The following is a 22,980-nucleotide window of genomic DNA, read 5'->3' as shown; positions in this document are numbered from 1 at the left end:
GCCTGGTTTTATGACCTCTGCCTCCAGCCCCGCCCTGCTCCCCTCCCACCACCTCCCTATTGTGAAAGACCTCCCCTGCAGCCCCCCAAGAAGGGGGCCTTCTCTTTAGTCTTCCACTCTGCCTGGGGAGTACCCTTCTCCTAGCCTTGCGCCTCAGGACTGGTGGGGCTGGAGGAGGGATAGTCACCCTCTTCTCCCATAGAGCTTTCCAGGGGTCCCTAGACTCCCCAGGACATGAAGAGGGGTGAGTTGGAGTTGGTGACAGTGTGACTGGGGTGTAGGAGGGTGAGTGAACGGGGAGCAGGCTCAGCGGAAGGACCAGGACCCTGCTGGGGCCCTTCTTTGCAGCTGTCAGTACTTCCGGCACAGGCTCTTCCTCAGACCCCTGCCCCCCCCCGCTCTTGTAAGGCCTCAGGCCGTGCGGAGGGGCCCCAAAGCCCAGCGCAAAGCCAACAACAGTAGCAGCCTCCTGGGGAGGAGGGCCTCTTGCCCTCCCTGCCTCCCTCCCTCCCTCCATGTCCATCTAAAACTGTAGAACCACTGGGCTAAGCTGGCCTCCCATGCCTCTCTCCCCTGCTCTGGCCTGCCTGAGGAGGCACTGGGGACCCGGTGCCTGTGGCCAATGGGAGAGGCATGGATTTGCAGGAGGGAGGAGCCCCGGCCTCAGGAGCAGGACAGCCGCCAGGTCTTTCTTCCTTGTCCCCTCTCGCCCAAACCCAGCCCCTGGCAGCCCCTCCTGCTGCCAGCCCCTCCATCTCTCCAAGCCCGGGTCTCAGTTAAAGGACTTTTGTGGGTGGGAGGAGGCAAAGGGCCTCCTGCAAGAGCAGGAGTGTTTCCTGTGGTTGGTGAAAGGAAGTGGTGCTGGATTACCAGGTATTCGTACCAGGTACCAACCAGCCTTGCCCATAGGAGTGGGGCGAGGGTGCTTGAGAAGCCGACCAGGGCAGGACAAGACCCAATGAGGTAGGGGAATGATGGGAAGAGGAGTCTCGGGAACCTCCGGGGTGAGGCCTTGAGGCTTCCTGCAGCACCAGGTGAGGTTACTACTCACAGCTGACGCCACTTCTGAGCTTCGGGCCTGCAGACACCCTACCCGCTCAGCTCCAGCAGCTCCTGGACCCCGGGCCTCCAGGTAAAGACAGTGTGATACCCCAGCCCCTCCATCAGCCTCCGTCCTCTTGCTCCGTGCTTCTTCTCCCAGCAGCCCACTCAGGAGGTCGCAGACCCCAGCCTCAGGGCCCTGAGCCTGGTCATGTGAGGACCTGGGCAGAGTCACAGGGGCCTGAGCTGGTGCAGGCCTCCTTTGGGGCCAGGGGAGTTGGGGGTTTGGGGACAATGGCACCCCCAGGGTCGGGCAGACTCCCCTCTCAGCGCCCCTGTTCTTGTTACTGTCTGCCTTCTGGGCCTCTGCTGCAGCCTGAGATGTGCCCTAGGCCCCTCAGAGCCTGAACTAAGATTTCGGAAGCCTCAGGCCTCTGGACTTCAGAACAAAAGCCTCTTCAGCGTCTCCCCAAGGGCAGGAGTTGGAGTTGGAGGCCTCTGCGCCTTGGAAGGCAGGAAGCGAGCACATCGCACCTTGGGTCTGGGCTCCCCCTCTCTGTGCCCGCGGCCTCCTGGTACCTGGGGAGGGGCTGTGGCCCTGGCTGGACCCCAGGCCTGTCCCCCTCAGCACTCTAGCAGCCCACGCCGGGGCAGGGACTCGAAACCCATTCCTTCTGAGCAACCACCTCCACGGCCCTGTTGGGGACCACTCCCTCTCAGGACCCCAGGGCAGGAGGGTCTCCCACCCGGAAGTCCCCCTGAGCCCCACCTGTCAGTGCTGGTGTCAGTCACTCAACGCCCACCGCCTCCTGCAGCCCCCGTCCGCCCCCTGGATGCTGCGCAGGGCGCTCTGCGGGGCTCGGCGTGTACCGTGTTTTGTCCCCAGTTAAGCGCCCTTTCTGCGGCCTGGCTCTGCGAGGAGCCGGGGCTGCCCCGCCGCCTGCCACCCTAGGCTTCCTGACTCCATTAGTCCAACACCTGTGAAACTCCGAGAAGTGCTGTGGTCTCAGCAATGCACCCGTTTTGTACATGATTGTGTAATTTAAAGGTATATAAATACAAATATATATATATATAAGTTGTGACTGTATGACTGTCGATAAAATCCAGAACTGTGTCACCCTGGCTGGACGTTGTCATCCTGAGTCTTGTGTGTCTTGCGAGCACTCTGAGAGTTGCCTGCGGTTGGACGTCTGTTGGGGAGCACGCTGGGTCCTGTCCTGGCGACCACCACGGGCTGGGGGCCTGAGGGCTGGTCCCTTCACCTTCCAGGGCCCTGGGTCCTGTCTGTACAGGGAAGGTCACACCTGATGCTCTCTAAGGCTCCAACGCTGTGGCCTTTAGAATCCTGGGTGCCTGGTGATGGGCACTGACCAGGAGACCTGGGGCATCCGGGGTCCCAAACTCATGGTTCAAGGATGAATTTGACCCCTAAATAGGTTTCCATTTTTAAAGCAAAATTCTAAAAGTGGCCGCTGAGGCCCGTGGCTTCTGGTGTTCACAGTCCCGGCTCCCTGTGGTGTGATATCAGGCCATGCCACACTTTCCTGTGTCCTGCCTGACCTCTGACAGCACTTCTGTGTGGGGCCCCTTGTGGGGCAGGACAGGGGCTCTGGGCTCCTAACTCTGTTATGCCCGGGGCTCAGCCCCCAGCCCAGCCTCAGCTCCAGTCCCAGCCCCTGCTCCAGCTTCCCCACTCCGGCCAGATCCCCTCTGGGGCAGGGCAGGAGTCCCTGTCCCAGTCCTGCCATCAGGTCAGTGTGTCCCCACCCCGGGTCTCAGCCTCCCCCGTCTGGTTAGATGTCTCTCTGAGGCCCTTCTGGCCTTGACAGCCTGACAGGGTCCTGACACAAACCCTCGTTCAAGGTAAATATACTATAGTCCCCTCACCCCTACTGTTTTCCCCCAGCCTCGGGGCATGCTCAGGGCAGGGAGAAAAGGTCCATTTGGGGATTGGATCTGTTCTCTCTCCCGTATTCTTCATCCCCCAGATCCACCTCCAGGGCCAAACCCCTGGTTTTAGCCAGAGGACTCTTCAAGTAAAGATAAACGTTTGCCTTATTTGGACAGGCTGTTCCATGCAGTTATGGGGAGCCCTGGAGGCAGGCTCCCCTGCAGAAGGTCAGGGAGTACCTAGGCTAGATGGAGTTCTGACAGGCAGGTGTGTGAAGGAGAAAAAGGATTCCGGAGTTTGCTGCCAGCACGCGAGGTGTCACTGGATGTGTGTGTGCCTCTGTGCCTCGTGCAGATCCACAGCAGGGAGCTGCCCCACCCAAGCCCCCCGCAGCTCCGCGTTCTGGAGCGCCTCCAGCTCCCCACTCCTCGCCCCTAATCCTCCTCCCTCCCTCCCAGCCCCAGCCTGAGATCCGAGGCCTCTCCAGGCCCAGGCCCAGCTGGGGACGTGCAAGCAGGTGGCTCCAGGGACTTGGGGGCAGGGTGGGCAGGCCGGAGACAAAACCAGTTCAGCAGTTCAGCAGAGCCGAGCTGGGTTCTGGCCAGGGCCCAGTCTGCCCCCTCCCCGGGGGTGGGCAGACAGCAGGGGCCCAGCGAGGCACTGGCCTGGGGCAGGGCCTCCTCCTCCTCCCAGTGCAATCCCAGCTGACAGATGCCAAGGTGCTGTTTGCTCACTGCCAGGAGTAAACTTTCTTCTGGAGACAATAAAATTGCTGAGGGCAGAAGGTGCAGTACAGGGCAGCATTTAACCCTCAGTGGTCTGGGTGGCGCTGGGCTGTCTCCTGGAAGCCTGTCATCAGAAGCTAAGCGTTACAGAGGCTAAGGGCGCTGACAGCAGGAGGCATGGAGGGACAGGGAGAGCCCTGTCCTTGTGGGTTCAGTTCTTGGTTCTGCCGCTGATTGGCTGTGTGACTGTGAGCGAGCACTTAACTGCTCTGAGCCTCAGTTTCATCAGCTGCAAAGTAGCATGTGTGGGGGGGTGACCCTTACCTCACAGTTTTGTTGGGAAGGTTAATGACAAAAAGCAGTGGAAGCACCTGGCTGCCTAGTCGGCCCTCGGGTCAGCTGAGCTGGATGAACAAACGTGAGAGGAGCATGAGGAAGCCGAGTTGCTTTGCCCAGGAAAGAAGGCGGTGGGTTCCATCTCCCTCAGCACACAGATGAACACTCAGACCCACTGCTTTTTCCCGTCAGGAGCCCTGGCCCCTCACACCTAGCTTGCAGGGCTCACAGCTTCCGGGCCCCTGAGGAGGTCTGTGGCTTCTCTCAAGAGAGGAATTGCCAGCAAGCCAGCCTCTCTTCCACTCTCGTTTGCTGCAGAGCCAGTGTCCCATGAGGAAGACTGAAGGCTTCATCCTCTCCCACAGCCCTGCTGCCCAGCCCAGAGGCCCTGCAGTTGGCCAAGCAGAGGCAAGGGCTGTGGACCCCCTCACAAGAGGGGCAGCCCTTGGCCCACCCCAGGGGAAAGTCCTGATCTACAGCAGAGCAGGAGGATGGGAAGAACGCCACCATCTCTCCAGTCCTGCCGTAGACCCTTTTTAGCCCCGGCCCACGCCCTCCTTCCAGCTGACACCAGGTCAGGGGAGATGAGGGCCAGTACAGCCCCTCGTTGGCCTTGAGGACTCACTGCCTCTCTCCCACTGCTTCTACCAATCAACTGCCCCTTTCCTTTTAGGCTCAGCTCAATGCCACCTCCCCCAGGAAGCCTCCCTTGACCACCCCAGGCCCCTGTGACCACAGCCTTTTGAGCATTGATGGCCTCCAGGCTGTGCCACTCCCTCACTGTACGTAGGACACTGGGGCCACGTCAATTCTCTAGTATCTTTATTATCCATCCCCAGGGCACCCCTGGCTTCCCAACTTGGGGGTGTAGATGTCCCCGCACCATGCCAGGCACGGTACAGAATGGGTGGCAGAGGGCACTGGACTGCAAGTGGCCTTGGCCAAGTCACTGCCGTTCTGTCGGCTCTGCTCTGGAACTTCTGGGGTCAGAGGCTGGGTGGAGGGAGGGCCTTCCCTGGGGTGCCATGAACACTGAGAACAGCCCTGGCTTCCGCCGTCCTCCAGTGGACTGGGCGCAGGAGCAGTCAGGCCCAAAGAGAAAGCACGCCCACGCCGGGGTCCCTTGGGCCCCAGAGAGCTCACTGACACCCGTGGAGCGAGGGGCCATCCCCTCCCTGACCTTGAACTCCGGATGCCAGCAGACTGCCCTGTCCCCCAGCTCAGGGTCTGGCTGAGGCAGGGCAGGCAGGAGGGAGGTCTGGCGAGGGCAAGGTTCGGGCCCAGGGCCTGGCCGCAGCACTCAGATGGGGTGCACGAACTGGTAGACCAGGCGCTGGGAGATGTCCGGCTTGCGGATGATGCCCTTCTTGTAATACTGGCGGATGGAGCGGCTCAGCTTGTCGTAGTTCATGGCGGGGCGGTTCTTGCGGATGCCCCACAGCCGGGCCACCTGCGCGGAGTCCTCGATTTTGAAGATGCCTGGGGCAGCAGGAGGGCCCAGAGAGAGCCAGCAGTGCAGGCGGGGTGGCAGGAAGGAGAAAGACCGAGACCAGCAGGTCAGTCTCTCGCAGCCAGGGGGGCTAGAGTCGCCCGGGGTAGGGCCAGGCGCTGGGCCACGATACCTTCTCCCATGGTTGTGGTGAGGGTTAAAGGAACATGTGGGAAGGGTGTTCCACAGGGCCCAGGAAGTGGTAAATCCTACCACGGACTCACAGACCTCCTGGTGCAGGGTGAACCTGCGTACGTTGGTTGGCGACTTGGGGCCCTGAGGGCCTGATCCTTGCCAGCCTCTGCTCCTAAGCGTGGGGTGTGCACACCCTACGCAGAAGCCCTGCGGGGCTCCGGGCTGCAGACACGGCTCATTTGGCAAGGTCGCCCGTGCAGTTCCCGAGCCTGAAAGACCGCTTTGCGATTCTCAGACACTTCAAGCCCACACAGCCCTTTCTGGCAGGATTAATTGGTAGGAGATGTTGGAAAGAGTGGATCTGGAGCCAGGCTGACCTGGGCTGGAATCCTGGCTCTGCCATTTTCTACCTTTAGAAGTTGTCTGAGACCCCGTTTTCCTGTCAGTAAGAGGGGGTTGTAGTGATCATCATGTTGTTGAGTGGGTACGGAAAGCGCTTAGAGCAGAGCCTGAAGGAAGTACCCCTTAGGATGAACTATTACTCATTAATACCCCCAGTTCTCATTCTAAACCACCTGGCAAAGCACAGGTCAGCACACCCTCTCCAGGCAGGCTCCCCAGACCACCCCACCCTCCCTGATCTCCCTGCCCTCATGGGACAGTCTCCCTGGAGTACCGGCTCACTCTCAGTCTCAAATATACACACGGGATCACCACACCTTGTGCAGGAACTTTTCCACCCCTCCTAACCCCTTCCCATGCTCCACACTCAGCCCCAAAGTCACTCCTCTGTGAAGCCCTCCTGGACACAGGCACAGCTGACCCCATCACAGCCCAACACATTCTGCACACCAGCTCATTTCACTGCTGGTTCTCCTACAAGACTGTAGGTCCCTGGAGGATGGGGTACCGCTGAATTCTCCCCACACCCTGAGGACACTGTAACCCTCCATAAATGTCGGCTGAGCAAGTATGGAACCAGAGGAGGTGCTCAGGGAAGGTTTGCTGGATGAATGAACCTAGTCCATTTCACAAACATGAAGACTGGGGTCCAGGCGCCCACGGCTACTAATGGCAGGAGGGGGCCTAGAACCCAGGTTTCTTGGCTCCGAGCCTTTTCTAAAACACACACCCGCACACCATCCAGCCTTGTTGCTGTCCAATGTGGTCCCCACTAGCCACATGTGGCTCTTAGCCCTTGAAATGTGGCTGGTCTGAAGTAAGGTGTGCTGTAAGCATAAAACGTATACCAGATTTCAAAGACTTAGGAAATATCTTATTAATAATTTTTATATCGATTATATGTTGAAATTATACGAATTTATACCATTGGATTAAACAGATGTATTATTAAAATTAAATTCACCTGTTTAAAAAAATTTTTAATTGTGGCTACTTGAAAATCTAATATTACCTCTGTTGCCCGCACTGTATTTTTCACTGGATACCATCAGTCTCCTCCGTCAAGCTCTGATGTTTTGAGGGTAAAGACCGTGTCTGGTTCTCAGCAGAGTTTTAAGGCCCTGCTATGTCCCAGGCACTGTGTGTCCCTGGGGACCCTCAACAGGCAGAGCCCAGCCGGGGAACACGCGTGGACACAGACGGCACACAGACCCTGGGCCAGTCCAGTAAGAGTGCGTGTGTGGCATTCAGGGCAAAGGTGGGGGCAGCTCCAGCCCTCTGCCCTGCCCCCAGCCCTCCCTGCCCAGCGCCTGGCAGGACCACAGGCTCCCAGCAGCCCCCTCCCCTCCTGCCCCTGGCACTGCTCACCCTTCTCCTTGTTGAGCCACCGGATGAAGCGGCCATAGCTGTGTGGCTTCAGCAGCAGTTCCTTGAGAAACTGCCACAGGTGGATGGGCTGCCCGGAACAGGATGAGTCCACCTCGCTGTCCATCCAGCTCTCTTCGCTGGTCGACGCTGGGCAGCCAGGGAGGGTGGCGGTGAGTGGGGAGCCCCCTTCTTCGATGGCTGCCCCAGCCTACCCCCAGACCCCAGAGCCCCGGCCGCCTCCCTGCCCTGCCTGACTCACCACAGTAGTGAATCGCCCCCAGGGACGTCCTCTCTTTCATCCAGGCCGCTGCGGGACAAGGAGAGGAAGTTGGGGACCAGAGAGACGCCCCAAGGGAGGAGGAGGGCATTTGGGTGGAACTGTGGGGCCAGAGAAGCCCCCCTGTGGCTCCCTCCCTCCTGCCAGCCTGTGAAGACCAGCTGTTTACAAAGCCTCCTCCTGGAAGAAAATGTAGGATTTCGGAGCTGGGAGGGGCCTTCGAGGCCCTGCAGGCAGCCCCTTGTTCAGAGAGGAGTGGAAGTCAAGCCTTGCTTTGCCTCCCTTCTGTCACCTGTGAAATGGGGCTGGGACACCCCCTCACAGGCCTTGCAAGGATGCAGGGTGGTGAAGCCTGCACGGTGCCCAGCATAATAAAAACACTCCCTGCCCTCCAGCTGCCAAGCTCCCCGAGCACCACCATCCCCTCCTGCTCTCCACCTGACCCCCTCCCCAGACAAGCAGTGGGACGCGGAGGCCGCCAGCTTCTGTCCACACCACCACCCGGCTTATAGCCTGGCACTGTCCACTGCTCTTGCCAGACCCCGGCAAGGGGCCTGGGCTGGGGCAGGACACTGGTTTCTGAGCCATGAGAGTGGGACCTGTCCTCTTATTCACCCTGGGCCCTGAGGGGCAGGGGCCTTGACTCGTGGAGCAAGGACTGACCCCTCTGAAGTGCACGGCTCTGTGCAGGGCACACTGGGCGCCTGATAAGATTGAGACCAAGTACACATTAAGGGGTTGGCATGCAGCCATCAAAACCGGGGCAGCTGTATAGACAGTGATGGGAAACAAGATCCAGGATACGCTGCTCAGTACAGAACAGCCTGATACTCGTACTGTTCATGTTAGAAAGGGGTAGACGTCACACTTACTCTTGCTTGTATATGAATAGACTTTCCTTGGCAAGGTACTCACAAAACTGGCAACAGCGGTTGCCTCTAGGGAGGGGGATTGGAGGGCCGGGGTGGGTGGGAGGGAGGATTGTTCTTCATGGTGTGCTGTCGCTCACGATGGTCTTTTAAAAATTCCTGCACATTTATTACCTCGTTTCTTCTTTAATGAAAACAACACAAAACAAACACAAAATTTTAAAAAGGACAAAGAAGAAGGACTTAGAGTATCTGATGTCCTGTGTCCTCACAGTCTAACTTCTATTTTTAACTTCCCATGTGCTCTGTCCTAAGTTCTGTGGCCTTGACCAGGGTAGGCAGTGGGTCGGGGCTGGAGAGTTCACCCAGGACCCGGGGAGGCAGCTGTCATTGGGGTTGGGATTCAGAACAGAGTCCAGATTGGGACAAGGGGCTGCCTACCCAGTGGAGTGTAGCCTCCGGACAGGCATGCTGACCTAACTGTTCCCCTTGGTGTCCCTGGCTTGGAGCCCGCAGTGGGGGGCAGGGGGGTGGGGCATTCTACCCACGCCTGTCCCACCTGATTTCCAGATGTCCAGGTGGGCGTGCAGCACGTCCCCGCCCAGGGGCGAGCGCTGGCGGAACTGCTCCTCCGACATGGCACACAGCTCCTTACCCCCCAGCTCCTGGAAGGCCTTGCCCACGGAGGGCAGCCGGTACTGGTGCTCTGTCCACAGGAGCCACTTCTGCACGTTGCCAGGGCTCCAGTCCACGGGGTCTGGGCAAGAGACACTCCTTCAGCCCTGGAGGCTGCTTGAGGGCACCACCCCCAAGGTGGCCCCTCTGCTCTGATGGGGCCTCCATGGGAACTGGTGGCCTGGGACCATGCACTCCTGAGATGGGGCCAGGCCAGGCCACATGGGGCCTTGAGGGGCTCCGTGGAGGGGGTACCGAAGAAGGTGGCAGTGACAGGAAGGAACCGGGGCCCTTGAAGCAAACATGGCTCAGGGCAGGGCAGCCTGGGGCCTCTGCACCCCCATCTCACCTGGACCTCAGGTCCTCCCAGACCCCTCCAGCCCCTCCAAAGGGCCTTTTGGGGAGCCACAGCCCTGGAGGGGACAGTGACATTAAACCAGAAACACCCAAGCTTCTTTCTTTCCCAGATGCCTCTTGCCTTCCCCAAACCCTTCAAAGAACCAGAGAAAAACCCAACCAAGAATTAGCTCTACAAACCCCACTCTCTACCCGCACTGTATTTTACAGATGAGGAAACTGAGGCACAGAGAGAGTTCCATTCCCTCGTCCAACACCTAACAAAGGGCTGGGTGCTGGAGAGCTGCTCAGTGCACGTGCACCAAATGTGGGGGAGCGGTGGCAGGGTACAGGGTGGACATGGGGCCAAGGCCCTGAGGTGAGTGGCTGGCTTGGTCCTATAAGTCTCCCTGGGGAGCTGCCCTGGGGTGAGCCCAGCAGGGCACGTGGGTGGTGGCCAAGCTGCAGGCACAGACACAATGGGGCCTCCAAGTGAACGCTGTGGTCTAAGCTGGGTGACCTGCAGACTGGCCTGCCCTCACTTAATAAACCTATTTTCTTCCTCAGGGTCAAAGCAATTTGTTTCTGTCCCTATTGTTTAGCGGGCGGGCCCTCCCCAACTCGGTGTGGGAGCGGAGGCACCATGGGAAAAGCTCCCGGGTTGAGGGCTGGCATTGGGCCACTGGAGGATGGGGCCTGGGCAGGAGCTGCCTCAAGGCGGGACCTCAGCTGGGACTACTAGGTGGCAGGGGCTGGGCCTGGGTGACTGAGGAGGAGGAGCCAGGCCTAAGCGATGCCTGAAGACCCTTCCTGTGTGCGAGCCTCAGATGCCAGGGCCCAAAGGCCAAGGAGATGGGTCAGGCTTGCCCAAAGCTGGAGAGATGATGGAGGGACAGGGGACTGGAGACCCAGCAGCCCCTCAATCAGTAGCATAAGCTCCGTAACCACACCTTCCAGGCCCTCGCAGACACGTGCCTGGCCTCCTGATGTGCCCCCCTCATCAGAGCCCTCATCCCCACTGGACCAGTGATACATTATCCTATTTATTTATGACCTGTTTTGTCACTGTAACATTAGCTTCGTGAACGAAGGAGCCTTTGTGCTATGTTCACGCTGAATTCCCCAGTGCTAGAACAGGGCCTGGTATATTAAGTTATTGTTTATTGAGCATCTATTATGTACAAGGTAACATCCTAGGAACTGGGGATGTAGCAGTGAACAAAACAAATGAAAATCCCTGCCCTTGGGGCATGTACATTCCAGTAGGGGAAACAGTAAACAAGATAAATATGCAGCATATCAGACGGTAGGAAACATGAGAGAAATAAAGCAGGTTGGAGGAATAAGACGTGGGGGTATGGGCAGCAATTTCAATAGAGGGGTCAGGAAAGGCCTCATCGAGATGGTGCCATTTGAATCAAGACCTGAAGGAGGTGAGGGGTGAGCCAGGTAGGTATGTAGGGGAAGAGTGCTCTGGGTTGAGGGACCAGCAAGTGCAAAGGTCCTGAGGTGTGTGTGTTGCGGTAAGAGCAAAGAGGCAGGAGTGGCTGGAGCAGAGTGAATAAGGGGAGAGTGGATTTAAGTGTGAGAGGAGGAGGTGGGCCAGATGGTGTAGAGCTCGTATTTGCTTCACCCGGCACCTACCAAGTGGGGACACTGGGCTGGTGCAGCTGGGGCACAGAGAGAGCGGGAACCTTGGATCCCAGGCTCGCAGCTGCTGTGTGTTAGGGGCTGAGTGTATGTGTAGAAGCACCAGCATCTCTGGGGGTGACCACAGTGCACCAGGCGGTGCCCCCACACCTCCCTGTGACCTCCGCTGGCCTGTGTCCCCCTGGCGGAGGGGGGCGTGAGGAGGGGCTCACCTGCCGTGATGTTGAGCAGCTTGCAGGCCGTCTCGATGTCCTTGAGCACCTCGCCCACCACCATGGACTGCACCTGCTCCAGTGAATGCTCCTCCAGGGTCAGCCCACCCGGCGCCAGGTCCAGGCTGCCCCCCGGGGCTTGGCTGTCGATGACGGGGCACTGCTCGGGCTCGTCGGGCGGCTCCTCCCGAGTGCTGGCCCCGGGGCCCTTGGCCACCCAGCTGCTGTCCTCGGAGAACAGCATGTCGAAGTAGGAGAGGTAGAAGGTGGACAGGCCCTGCTCAGGTGTGGCAGGTGGGCTGGGGCTCCAGTCCCGTCTCTCGGGCCCCATTGCCCCTGCTCCCACTGCCACCTTCTCCAGGCCAGTCCGTAGCACAGTGTCGGGGGGCAGCAGGAGGCGGCTTGGGGGGACGCCACTCAGGCCCGGGCTGGCGCTGCCCATGCCGCTGCTGCTCGGGCTGGCGGCTGCGTCTACAGAAATAAAAAAGGAAGGAGAGTCAGGTCCTAGCTGCTTCCCCATCCCCATGGGGGCTGCTAAGCTGGTTACAGAGATGAGGAGCCCAGCGGGCAGTGGCTGGGCCTGGGAGAGAGTTGGGGCTTCTGGGTCACTGGGCAGCTAGGACAGGGCTGGGCAGACAGGTCTTGTGGCTGGAAAGCCAGTGGGATGGGAGTGGGGACAGGACGGTAACAGACAGCTCCCTTACTCCCCAGGGAAGCCAGGTTGGCTGCGAGCAGCAAATCTTTACACGTGTAGCCTGTTTAAAACAATCTTCTGAGGTTCTTGACCTCTTTCAGTCCTCACGATGGAAGGCACAATTAGTCCCATTTGGCAGATGAGCAAACTGAGGCCTGGACAAGAAGTCTTTAATATCCAGCCCTCTGTCCCTGGGCCGGCCCCCACCCAGATCCCAGTCCCCTGTCCTGTTGAGGAAGCTCCTTCTAAGGGCTAACCTAATCTTTTCTGCTGTGGCAAAGCTTGTTTTCTTTTACTCTGCCCTTGGAGGGGGTAGGGAAGGGAGGTGGTCACCATCATCTCCACCAACCGGGTGAAGAATGAAAGGAGCAAGTGAGGGGTGTGGCAGGGTAGAATCTCCTCCCAGGTTGGGGAGGCGGGTCCCCTTCCTCCCCCACAGGGCCACTTGGCGGGTGCGAATAAATTCCCGGCCTAACGCTGCTGAGGTGGTCACTGAACAACAACGTACAGGTGTGCTTGGCCCTGCCCCTACTCAGGGCTGGGTTCCTGGTACCCACCCTCCTTGTCCTTTCCTGAAAGGTGCTTCCCCAGCCTCTCCCAGCTCCCAGGCCCTCTTCTCTCCCCTCACGCCCAGAAGAACTCACAGCTCCCAAGGTGGGAGGTGCCAGGTGCAGACCTACAGGCCCACTTTCCCCACAGCTGCAGGGGCTGGTCAGAAGGCCCAGGCCCTGGGGGACAAATGAGTCCCTCAGCAAGTCAGACCCCACTCCTCTCCTACCTGCCGCCCCAATGCCTCCCGAGGGGCACCATTTGGCCTCAACGCGAGGAACTACAGTGTCCCTCCCCCCGGGTCCCCAGGCTCTGCTTCCCCTGGACCCTTTTCTCTGAGCCCCATATTGGAGTCCGTGGTTTGGGTGAGGCAGGGAACTTGCGAGATGTACATACACCAAAGAACTGGGGTCCCTGGGATATTTCCATGATTTGTGGACTCAAAACTCAAGAATAAATCAGGACAGAGGTGGAAGATTACCAACAACGTATGTTCCCCATAACACAGGGGATCATTCCGAAAGGAGGAAAGGAGCAGGTAAACCTGCTAAGGGCAAGTTAATGTGTGTCCTTTCTTGGGGGTATTTACATTTTAAACAGTGTTCTCAAAATGTGGTGCCGGGACCAGCCGCATCAGCACCACCTAGGAACTTTTGAGGAACTTGAATTCTTAGGCCCTCATCAGAGCAACTGAATCAGAAGCTCGGGGGTGGGGGGGTGGGGGTGGGGAAAGTAGGGCGGGGGAGGCCGAGCAATGCGTTTCTTTTTTTTTTTCCAGCAATGCATTGCTTTCTCTTTTTTTTGGCCGCGCCGCACTGCTTGTGGGAACTTCGTTCCCTGATCATTGACCCTGGGCCCCCTGCCATGGGAGCAGAGTCCTAACCACTGTAACGCCAGGGAATTCCTAGCAATGCGTTTCTACAGGTCCGTTGGGTGATTCTGATGAGTGTTCAAGTTTGCAAATTGCTGCTTTGAAGGCATCTGGCCAGTAAGAGGGGTAGGCTTTACTGGAAGGAGTGGTAGACTCTCTAACGGTGGGATTTGCTGCGCTGCACCAGGACCATGGAGCGGGGGCTCCCTGGCCCTTCTCCAGTCACCTCATGAGACTGACTTGCTCAGCCTCAATGTGCAAGTGAGGCACAGAGAGAACCCCGTTTGGAAGGCTCTAGCTTCTCTAGGGCTGCAGCTAGTGCAACTGCGTACAACTCAGAAAATGATGCCCTTTTCTCTCTGGGTGGCGTGGCTTGGTGAATGGAGCCCAAGTGGAACTTCAGCTCACCCTTGTCCCCCATCTTGTGCAGTGCCCAACCTTCCCAACTGTACACGGCGGCCCTGCTTTTCCGTGGCGGAGAGAACGCAAGAAAGAGAGAAGAGTGTTCGTTCACTTTCATTTTGCATCTCCCTTTCAAGGGCTCCTTTAAGTGACAAGGAAGGAGAGGTCAGGGTGGGGTGGGGTGGGCAGGGATCAGGGAGCTGGGCTTGCGGGGGACAGAGGGCAGGCCTGGAATCATTTCAAGCCCTTCTGTGCAAACACACGTGTGTGCTGTGGGTCCACATTATTTACCCAAGCAGAGCCAACAGCCCGCTCTATCCCTGGGTCCCCGCCCCAGCCTGTGTCCACACCCTACCCCCTGGGTGGCCCCCCCCCCGGAGAGCCCCTCTCAACCCCACCCTTCCCTCATCACCCCCTTCCTGCTTCCCACCCCATCCACGTCCCCAGAACTCCCCGGCCTGCCACGTTAGGACAGTCCCTGCCAACACCTTGGGCCGGGTGCCAGGGAGACGGAACCTTTCCTAAGAAGCAGGGGAACTTGCTTCCCTCGTGGCCCTCCTGTTTGCTTGGCCTCGGCCACAGGTAGGATGGGAGGCAGCTGCTGTGTTTCGGGGCACAGTGGTGTGAGGGGTCAGTGAGGATGAAAGGGCAGGACAGGTGGCAGCATTTGCCAGGTGGGGACGTGATGACACATCCCTGACACATTTGTCAAGTGAGCTTTGAAGCCCTCGCCTCCGTTCCCTCCCGGGAGAGCGGCAATTCAGGCCTTAGGCTCATTCCTACGCTGTGGTGGGGAAGTTGTGGTGGGGAAGTTATGGTGCAGAGAACTAAACGACTTCCGTCTCCTGGCCTGGGGCTCCTTCACCAGCAGAGAACTCCCACCTCCTCCTCCACACCCCACATTCCAGCTCCCCGTCACCTTGCTCCTAAACGCCAAGGAACCTGCTCTCAACCAAGGCTTGGTCCCAGCTCCAACACCTACCTAGTGAAAAAAAAGTTAATGATTAACCATGCGGCAGGAGGCAAGAGCCGATTGTCCGCAGGTGGGGAGGTGGTGCAGAAGGCTCGGACCCCGGCAGCCAAGCGTGGGGGACCTGGGTTTACTGATCAGGGAGCCAGGGGCTGGTGTGCCCAGCCTGCATCCCTGGCACCTCCTCCAGGCTCTAGGACTGGACTTGGGAGGGAAGAGAACACACGGGAGCAACTTCTGGGCCCAGAGCGTTGGTACATGTTACCCTTTTACTACCCACAGGTGACTCGAGAGCCCTGTTTTATAGACGTGGACTGTGAGGCTCAGAGAGGTTGTGCAGCTATTGCCCGAGGTCCACAGCCGGCCATGTGCGGGCTCTGCTCATTGTACCACGTTCCCTCTGAGGCTCCGGACGGTCCCATCTTCCCAGGGTCCTGCCCACCTCCTGATCAGGCAGCTTGGTCCTCCAAAGTTCATGCCCGCCTCCCAGCTGCTCACTCCACTGCACTGTCAAGTTCATTTCCCTCCAAAACCCTTTCATCAGGCACCCCTGGGCTCTGGAACCTCCCATGGTTCCCCACTGCCTGCCCTGCCTGGCCCAGTGGCTGGCGCCTACCTCTGAGCCAGATAATCAGAGCTGGAAGGGACCGTGGACTACGTGATCCCTATAGATGGGAACAATGAAGGCCAGAGCGGGAAACAGATGTATTCAGTGGTTAAGGGCAGGGTCTGGACCAGAACCAGAGATCAACATGGTGACCACATATCCAGGCTCTGATGAGAACGGTGCTTCTCCCTTGGTCCCTGTGCTGTGGGCATGACATGTCTATTTTCTCTTGTTTTGTCGTCCCCCTGCCCAAGATGCCCCTTCCTTCTCATCACAGTTTAGCCCAAAACCCTCCTCCCCCAGGGAGCCGTCCCCAGCAGCTTTCTCCTCTGACTCTCCAGCTCTCCCCACCTGTGCCATGCAATTCAGCTGTGATTCATGGGTGATTGTCTACCCATGGGGACACATGTGCCCTGGGAAAATAAGGCTCAGAGAGTGGCAGGGATGTGTCCACAGTCACACAGCAGAGCCAGGACCACTGCACCATAGGCCTAGGGTCCTGGGACAAGCCCAGGCTTTGCCAGGTCCAGGTCCCTCCTGACAGCCTCTGGCCCCGAGGGGCTGCCCGTCTCCTGAGCGATGGCTCCAGCTTCCAAACCTCGAGCTGGTCTTTTCTGGATTAAGCCACGTGTCTAGATTAAGGCTCAGCATGTCCTGCCTCCCTCCTGCCTCAGAGGCACTGGCTCTGACTCCAGACAAAGAAATTTGATAACAGCTGGCGGAGGCCAAGGCCCAGAAACGAGGCGGATTCGCAGGGTAGCAGCCAGAGGGATTAGCCACCTGGGCCACTTCTTTTCAGTGCCTCACATTCTCCCAGGAAGGCAGAGTAAGGAGAGAAGGCAGAGGGACCCAAAGTTAGAGACTTACAGCAGCTGTTTCCTGCTCCTTGGGAGGCAACTCCCCGGCCTCCAGGTTCTCACTCCCATCCTGACATGCAAAAGATGCTCAGATATCTCCTGAAACCACAGCCCCAGGGAAATGGAGTTACCAGAGTCTTTACTAAGGCCCTGGACTGTCATGGGGCTGGAGCCTGTCTCTCACGTCCTGCTCAATCTAGGCTCAGATCTTACCCCCAAGCGGGTGGTGGGTAGGGTAAATATGCCTGAGCCCCCACCTCAATCCTGAGACACAAGCTTAGTCTGCCCAGAGCCCAGCACCCCAGCTGCAGGGCCCGTGAGAAGAGCGCTGAGGGCGAGAGGCTGGGGCCAGGGTGAGACAGAGCCTGCCACTCTGCCCAGAGCCGCCTACTCCACCAACTGGGGACAGACCTCCTCCAGTTTCCCCACTGTTGTCAGCCCTTCCCTCCCTCCCTCCAAACCTCTGGGCCTGCATTCATGGGTTGGAATCAGGGGGCTTTGGGGGTGCGATCAGGACCTGGCCAGGAGCCATGCAGAGTGGGCAGGGGCCACAGGGGCCTGTCCCCCCAACCCCCAGTCAGCTGGTCAGCACCTTGGAGAGAAGCCGGGCCTGCCCAATCCAGTGCCCTGGGCCTGCCTGCACCTGTCTAGCTTCCTTGAACCCTCCCTGCCTCTGGCCTCAGCCTTCCTCCTCCCCTAGACATTCCCTTCCCACGCTGCTACTCCCCCTCCAGCCCCCTCACTGCTCCTTGGACAACTCCTGCCCTCCCATGAAAACCCAGCTCCCTCGTCCTTTGAAACTGCTCTTCATACTAGCTGGATCCAGGGAATTCCCTGGCGGTCCAGTGGTTAGGACTCCACGCTTTCATTGCTGAGGGCGCGGGTTTGATCCCTGGTCAGGGAACTAAGATCCCATATGCTGCGCGGCACGGGCAAAAAAGGAATAAAAAAGAAAAGAAACTAGCTGGATCCAATTAGCAGGAGCAAAGGTTCTACTTGGGAAGATTTAACTTGGGGAGCCAGCCCACGGGCCCAGGGAGACTTGGGAGTAGGGAGTTAGGGAACAGGGCCAGGTAGCAGGAGGATGGGGGACAGGAAACAAACGAGTCAGGGAACATCAAGGAATTATGGTCAGGTCTGCTTTGCCCACAGTTCCCAGGGGCAGCCAGGAGCCCGAAGGCATGTGTGTACCAGCACTGTCTCCCATTTGCTCCCGTGGTGTGGGTACCATGGGCATCCAACACCCCCAATCCCCCCACACACACCCCACCACTGACATCGCCTCCAACTCTTCCAGGGACAAAGTGAAGTCCAACTAAATAAACTGCTTTGGCTCTCCCACTGTCTTCTGGGGCAGTGGCGCAGCCAAGATTATTCCCACCTGACAGGCAGGGGGCGGTGGCTGCCTCAGGGCACGTGTCCATGGTGACCAGGCAGGGATTGGAACTCAAGGTGCCCTCTTTCCAGATGGTGCTGATGACTTGGCATTTTCCGACCTCTAGGATCACCCCCGCTGACCACCCCTGTCGCCTCGCTCAGGCTACCTGCGGGCCCAGCCCTAGAAAACCCCCGCCCCACAAAAGTCACACTGGGGGGGTCTGGGTGGCACCGATGCCTGAAGCCTGGAGGTACAGGGACCCACCTCAGCCCCAAGCTCACCCCTGTATTTGAGTTTGCTCCAAAGGGTGTGTGGTCTGGAAAGAACTCGAGGCCTCAGCATCTGGAGATGTGGATTCATATTCTGCCCTGTTCCCACCATATGTAAGGCCCTGGGCAGCCCCTGGTCCCCTCTGGGCCTCAGTCTCCTCCTCTGTTCTCCCACTGGGTAAGTCATCTCCCAGAGCTTTTCTGGCCCAGACACTGTCTGGAGTCTATGACCCCATGACCTCCGTCTTGCCCATCAGCCTGACTTGGAATGGAAGTCAGAGGCAGGAAGAGCTGGATCTCAGCAACCCTCAGACCAACTCGCTGCCCCAAGAGCAGAGACCTGGGCCCCACCCTTGTCACCAGTCCCAGGTGCTGGGACCTTAACCCAGACTGTCACTCCCAGACCACTCTCCTCAACCCCAGAGCTGGAGGGAAAAGGAAGGGCCCCTTCGATTCTGGTGGTGCCCAGAGAAACCTCATTACTCCTTTCTACAGCCCGGGGTGGGCTCTGGTCCATTAGGCCCCCACCAGAGTCCCTGGCCTGGAAGGAGTGATCCAGAGGGAAGAGGAGGCTCACCTTCCCCTAGTCCGGAGGCCCCTGAGAAGCGGGAGAGGAGAATTTGGCAGGGGGCACCCCCTGGGCTGGGAACATGCAAACGAGGCAGGGGAAGGAGATTGGCATTAAATGTCAGGAAGAGCCCAGGGCAACTCGGCTTGTGCAAAGTTTGCTTTGGGAAGAGTTGTTCCACCCGACAGGTCACTCACCTGGCTGGGGGCATAGGGTGGGGCATGAAATGTGGTGTGGGTGGGGGCAGGGGGAGGGTCCCGCACTGTTTGGAGCCCTGACTCCCTGCTCTCTAGGTCTGGCACTGGGGCAAGAGACTCAGTTGTCCCATCTATTGAATTGTCTGTCAAGAGCATGTCTTAAAGGGGTTGTGGTGATTGGGGGGGAGGGCAAATGGAAATTCCTTGTGAATTATGATGGGCTGAGCAGGCATGAAGGTGGCACTTGGGAGCAGGTGAGGGGATGGGGCTGGAGAAGAGGGGAGGGAAAGGTAATAAGGTGAAGAGTGAGCGGAATAAAGGAAGAGGCAGGTGGTGATGGTGGAGGGAGGGGCAGGGCCAAAGGGTGGAGTCTGGGGGAGAGCTGAAAACGGTGGTGGGAGAGGCCTGGACCTTGCTCCGAGGTCAGCCTGCTCTCTAGCCCAGACCAGGGCAGCTGCTGGCCTCACTCACTCCTCCCTGGCCTCTAGGAGGAGCCAGAGCCAGAGTCCCCTACCTCCCCTGACCTCAGCCTAGGAGACAAGGCTGGGAAAGCACACAAGTCTTGTAAAGCTGGCAAATCCAGACAGCCAGCCTGCCTCCACCAGCTCCTACACAGCCTTCAAAACCCCACTCCAGGTTGCCTCTTCCATGAAGCCTCCGTTAACAAAGGAGGCCACCTTGTCCAACCCTCTCATTTCACAGACAAGGAGCTGCAAGTGCAGGGAGGAAAAGTGACTTGCCTAGGGTCACACACTGTGGGTCCTAACCCACCCCTTCTTGCCCTCCACCAGAGGGCCTTGTCCCCAGGTTATACTCAAGCTGCAGCAAGTCGTTTAGCACAAAGTTGTGCTCTAGTTGTTTCAGGGTTATTAATGTTTTAACTGCAGTGACCTCAGTGGCAGACAGTGGGTTCTCCTGGTTCTTCTGCTTACTGCCAGCATCACACATTCTGCATTGACTGAGCATCTACTGAGTGCCACCCTATTCTCTCAGGCTCGGTTGACAAGAGAAGTTCTATAATTCAGAGGGTCCTTGTGACAACCAAATGACATCGCATCTGCCAACGTGTTTTATAATCAGTAATACAATAACCAAGTCTGGCAGGGACTGAGTTTTCAGCTCTGGGACCCTCATAGCGCCTGTCAGGCTCTCAAAGGGGAGGGTGGTCCCCCACCCCGCGAGAGACCACCCCAACCTCCCTGGGGGCTCTGAGGATGCTCCCTCTCCCTGAAGTTCCCTGAGTTGGGGGTGGGGAGGCTCCAAGCTGGGAGTTCCTGGCTCCAACCCCTCCCCCAGGTGGGCAGGGGTCGAGTGGGACTGGCCAGCCAGGCTGAGCCGCGGCCTGGGCACCCGTCGGTGGGGGGTCTCCTGTCCATCCCTGCCTGCCCCCTTGGGACTGGCGCAGCTCGGATGCCTGTTTGCTTTGTTGCTCAGCCGAGCAGCTGGTGTGGGGAGATGTTGCTTTATTGGGGGTTGCTGTGAAGCTGTTTACTGGGGAGGTGGGGGTAGGAAATGAGGCCAAGTCCCAGGCCTAAGCAAGAAGGAACAGAAAGGCCATGACCATCATACAGGGGACAGGCCACTCGACGCCTGTGGCCTGGGTGCGGGCTGCTGGCTGGGCCCAGAGGGCAGCGAGGTGAGAGGCCCGGGACTAGCTCAGGGTGCTTCCCCCTCCCCAACATGCACAAGCATGCACGCATGCACACACCTTGTCCAGCTTAGGGGGAGCCCCCAGCCATCCAGACCCTTCAGCTTTCTACCCTGTCATCCTCACCACCCACTTCCCTCTCTCCCCACAGGAGGCATCTGGCAAATCTAGAAATGAGCACCCCTGTCCCCCCCCAACCCATTGCTTTCCTCACGTGCCCAGACTCCGGTCCACAGGCCCCATGCTTCCCTGGGGACCCAAGCACCCAGGTGGTTACTCCCCAGCTTCCCAGATCCCCCGGCTCCTGTGCCCACCACTGCCCCACCCAGCCCCTGGGCTCTGGGACTGTACCCCCTGCTGCAACCTGGAGCCTGGCCCTGGCCCTGAGCCTCTAGGCTCCAGCAAACCCCTGCCAACTCGTGACGAGGCCCCAGAGAGACCCTTCCCTTGGCAGGGCAGCTGTGGCTGGCAGCAGCAGAAAGGCTGCTTGTGTTTCGTTAGCCAAGCAGAACTGGCCCGGTCTCAGGGCTGCGGCTCCGCACCTACAAAACTGCCTCCCCTCAGGCTGGACAAGGCTGGGCTCAATGTGGAGCCCAGATGAGGTCATCACAGACATGGGGTACCCCAGGCCTCTCCAGGCCAGGGGGGCTCACCCAGGCTCTGGGGTCAGCCCAGGGAGGCAGACCGGGCAGGATGCAGAGGGATCAGGGGCTTCTGAAGGTGAAGGACCCAGATCAGGGTCACTGATGTCCAGGAGACCAGTTCTGGCTTTGAAAGCACCCTCAACCACCCACCTCCCCACTGCTGGCAGGGGAAGGCCGCCATGGCAGGGCACTGCCCCCCACCGGACTTACCCGTTAGCTGTCTGGTGCCCAAGGAGTCGTCCGCTGCAGTGCCAACCTCAGGGGCCAGGAGGAGGTGTGGGCAGCTTGGGTCACTGCTGGGTCTCAGCCAGGCATCTGGGGGGCCAGTGGTACCAGGGGCCAGCAGGGCTGGGGTCAGAGGTGGCAATCGGGTGGGCCGCTGGGGGCCTGGCCACCCTCGAGGTGTGACCCTCTGAGATCTCAGGGCTGCGTGCCCTTGTAGGGAACCCCCTGCCCCCAGTCCAGGGCCACCTGCTGACACCACAGCAAGACCCCCAAGCCAGAGGGGCTTACGAGGGAGGCCACGGTGGGCTCAGGGGACTGGGTCTGTGGGGCAGTGTGGACACGGCCAGAGTGCAGGAATGTGCTGGGAGGAAGTCAGGCAGCATGAGATGAAGAGTTGGCTGGGGCCTGATTTCCCATTATAAGTAATCCTTCCTTATTTACCTGAACAAATACGCTCCCTGCTTACCTCAGACTACAGGCGGGCTCCTGGTTAACCCTTGCAGGCCTCTGCCTCCTTGCTGGGGGACCCACACCCTGGCAGCCAGGGAACTCACTCACTCACTCATTCGTTCATTCACTCACTTGTTCATTAGTTGATGCACAGCTTCAGAGCTCATCTCATGTGCGAGGCACTGGGGATATATTGAGAGGGATCAGCCAAGGGTGGGGGACAGTTGAGCAAGCAGCATTGGAAAAAGCCCAGCGGAGGGCTCTGGGAGAACAATGAGGGTGGGCACCTGGCAAGGGAAATCAGTGAGGGCTTCCTGGAGGAGGTATTATCTGGCTCCCCAGGTCAGGGATGGAGGGAGCTTTCAGAGAACCCTGGGGAAAGGGACCTGAGGCTCATGGGCTCACCCACCCCATGCTCTCTGTGCCCCACAGGCCTGGCACAGGCCTGTCATACACTGCTGCTCAGGAAGGACTGGTAGCTCGCTTTCCCAGGCCTGGAGTGGCGGTCAGCCAGCAGCAGCTTGCTCTCCACAGTCCCTGTAGAGGGAGGGAAGGAGGTACCCAAGTCCAGGCACCCACTGCCCAGGCTCCTCCACCTCCACAAGTCCAAGGAAGGCCGTGAAGCTGAGCTCTCAGCTTCTTCCTCATCCTGTCCTGAGTTGAGGGTTGTCCCCGGAGGGCAGAGTCTGGCATTTCCTTCCTCTGGGTCACCTTAGAAGGGCGCAGAGCATCTGCAACCCCCATGCTGTCAGATGGAGGCGTTTTAGTGTTATTTTCCAATTTCAGAAGTAATTGTGTGACTGCCTACAGTATGAGTATTCTAGGGCTTCAGGAAGATTCCAGGGTCTTCAGAACTAGCCCCCTCACCTTAACCGATGCCAAATTTCTCCAACATATGGTTGCACTTTTCACCCTGGAGAGCCTATGCTTAGGTGTCATCAGAGTCGTTCCCCAGAGAAGGTTGAGGTGGGATGGGAAAGAGGTCAGGGAGGTAACACAAGGTCCTAAAGTGGCTACAGTTGACCATCCCAGCCCTCCAGGATCAAGCAAAAAGAAAGACCTCCTACATTCCCAGGTGGGACCTCCTCTCCACTCTCACAGGAGCTTGTGCTTATATCAGCACTCTGATGCAGTAATACTAATGGCCACTGAGCAATTATTATATGCCAGGCACTGTTCATAGCTCATGAGATACTAAGGTATTAATCATATTAGTACTATAACATGGGTAAGTACAAGAAG

At 58.6% G+C, this 22,980-nt stretch overlaps 1 protein-coding gene across 2 annotated transcripts; it reads right to left on the bottom strand.

The window, feature by feature from the left end:
• Window positions 1-4,836: 4,836 nt before the first annotated feature.
• On the bottom strand, window positions 4,837-11,866 carry SPDEF (SAM pointed domain containing ETS transcription factor; the record flags this gene model as incomplete). Of its 2 annotated transcripts, XM_082663771.1 has the most annotated exons (5): window positions 4,837-5,475; window positions 7,391-7,537; window positions 7,650-7,697; window positions 9,096-9,293; window positions 11,410-11,866. In XM_082663771.1, 5 exons carry the CDS (start codon window positions 11,849-11,851, stop codon window positions 5,297-5,299), a joined length of 1,014 nt encoding a protein of 337 aa, XP_082519897.1. In that variant the 3' UTR covers window positions 4,837-5,296. The 2 variants fall into 2 exon arrangements, with proteins under 2 accessions (XP_082519897.1, XP_082519898.1); XM_082663772.1 differs by lacking the exon at window positions 7,650-7,697 and having other exon boundaries at window positions 11,410-11,851.
• Between the last annotated feature and the right edge of the window lie 11,114 nt (window positions 11,867-22,980).

This window comes from Grampus griseus (assembly GCF_964374135.1).
Source record: "Grampus griseus genome assembly, chromosome: 10".
Lineage (NCBI taxonomy): Eukaryota > Metazoa > Chordata > Mammalia > Artiodactyla > Delphinidae > Grampus > Grampus griseus.
Note: the sequence above shows the minus strand (reverse complement) of the source record. Positions and strands in the feature narration are given on the sequence as shown.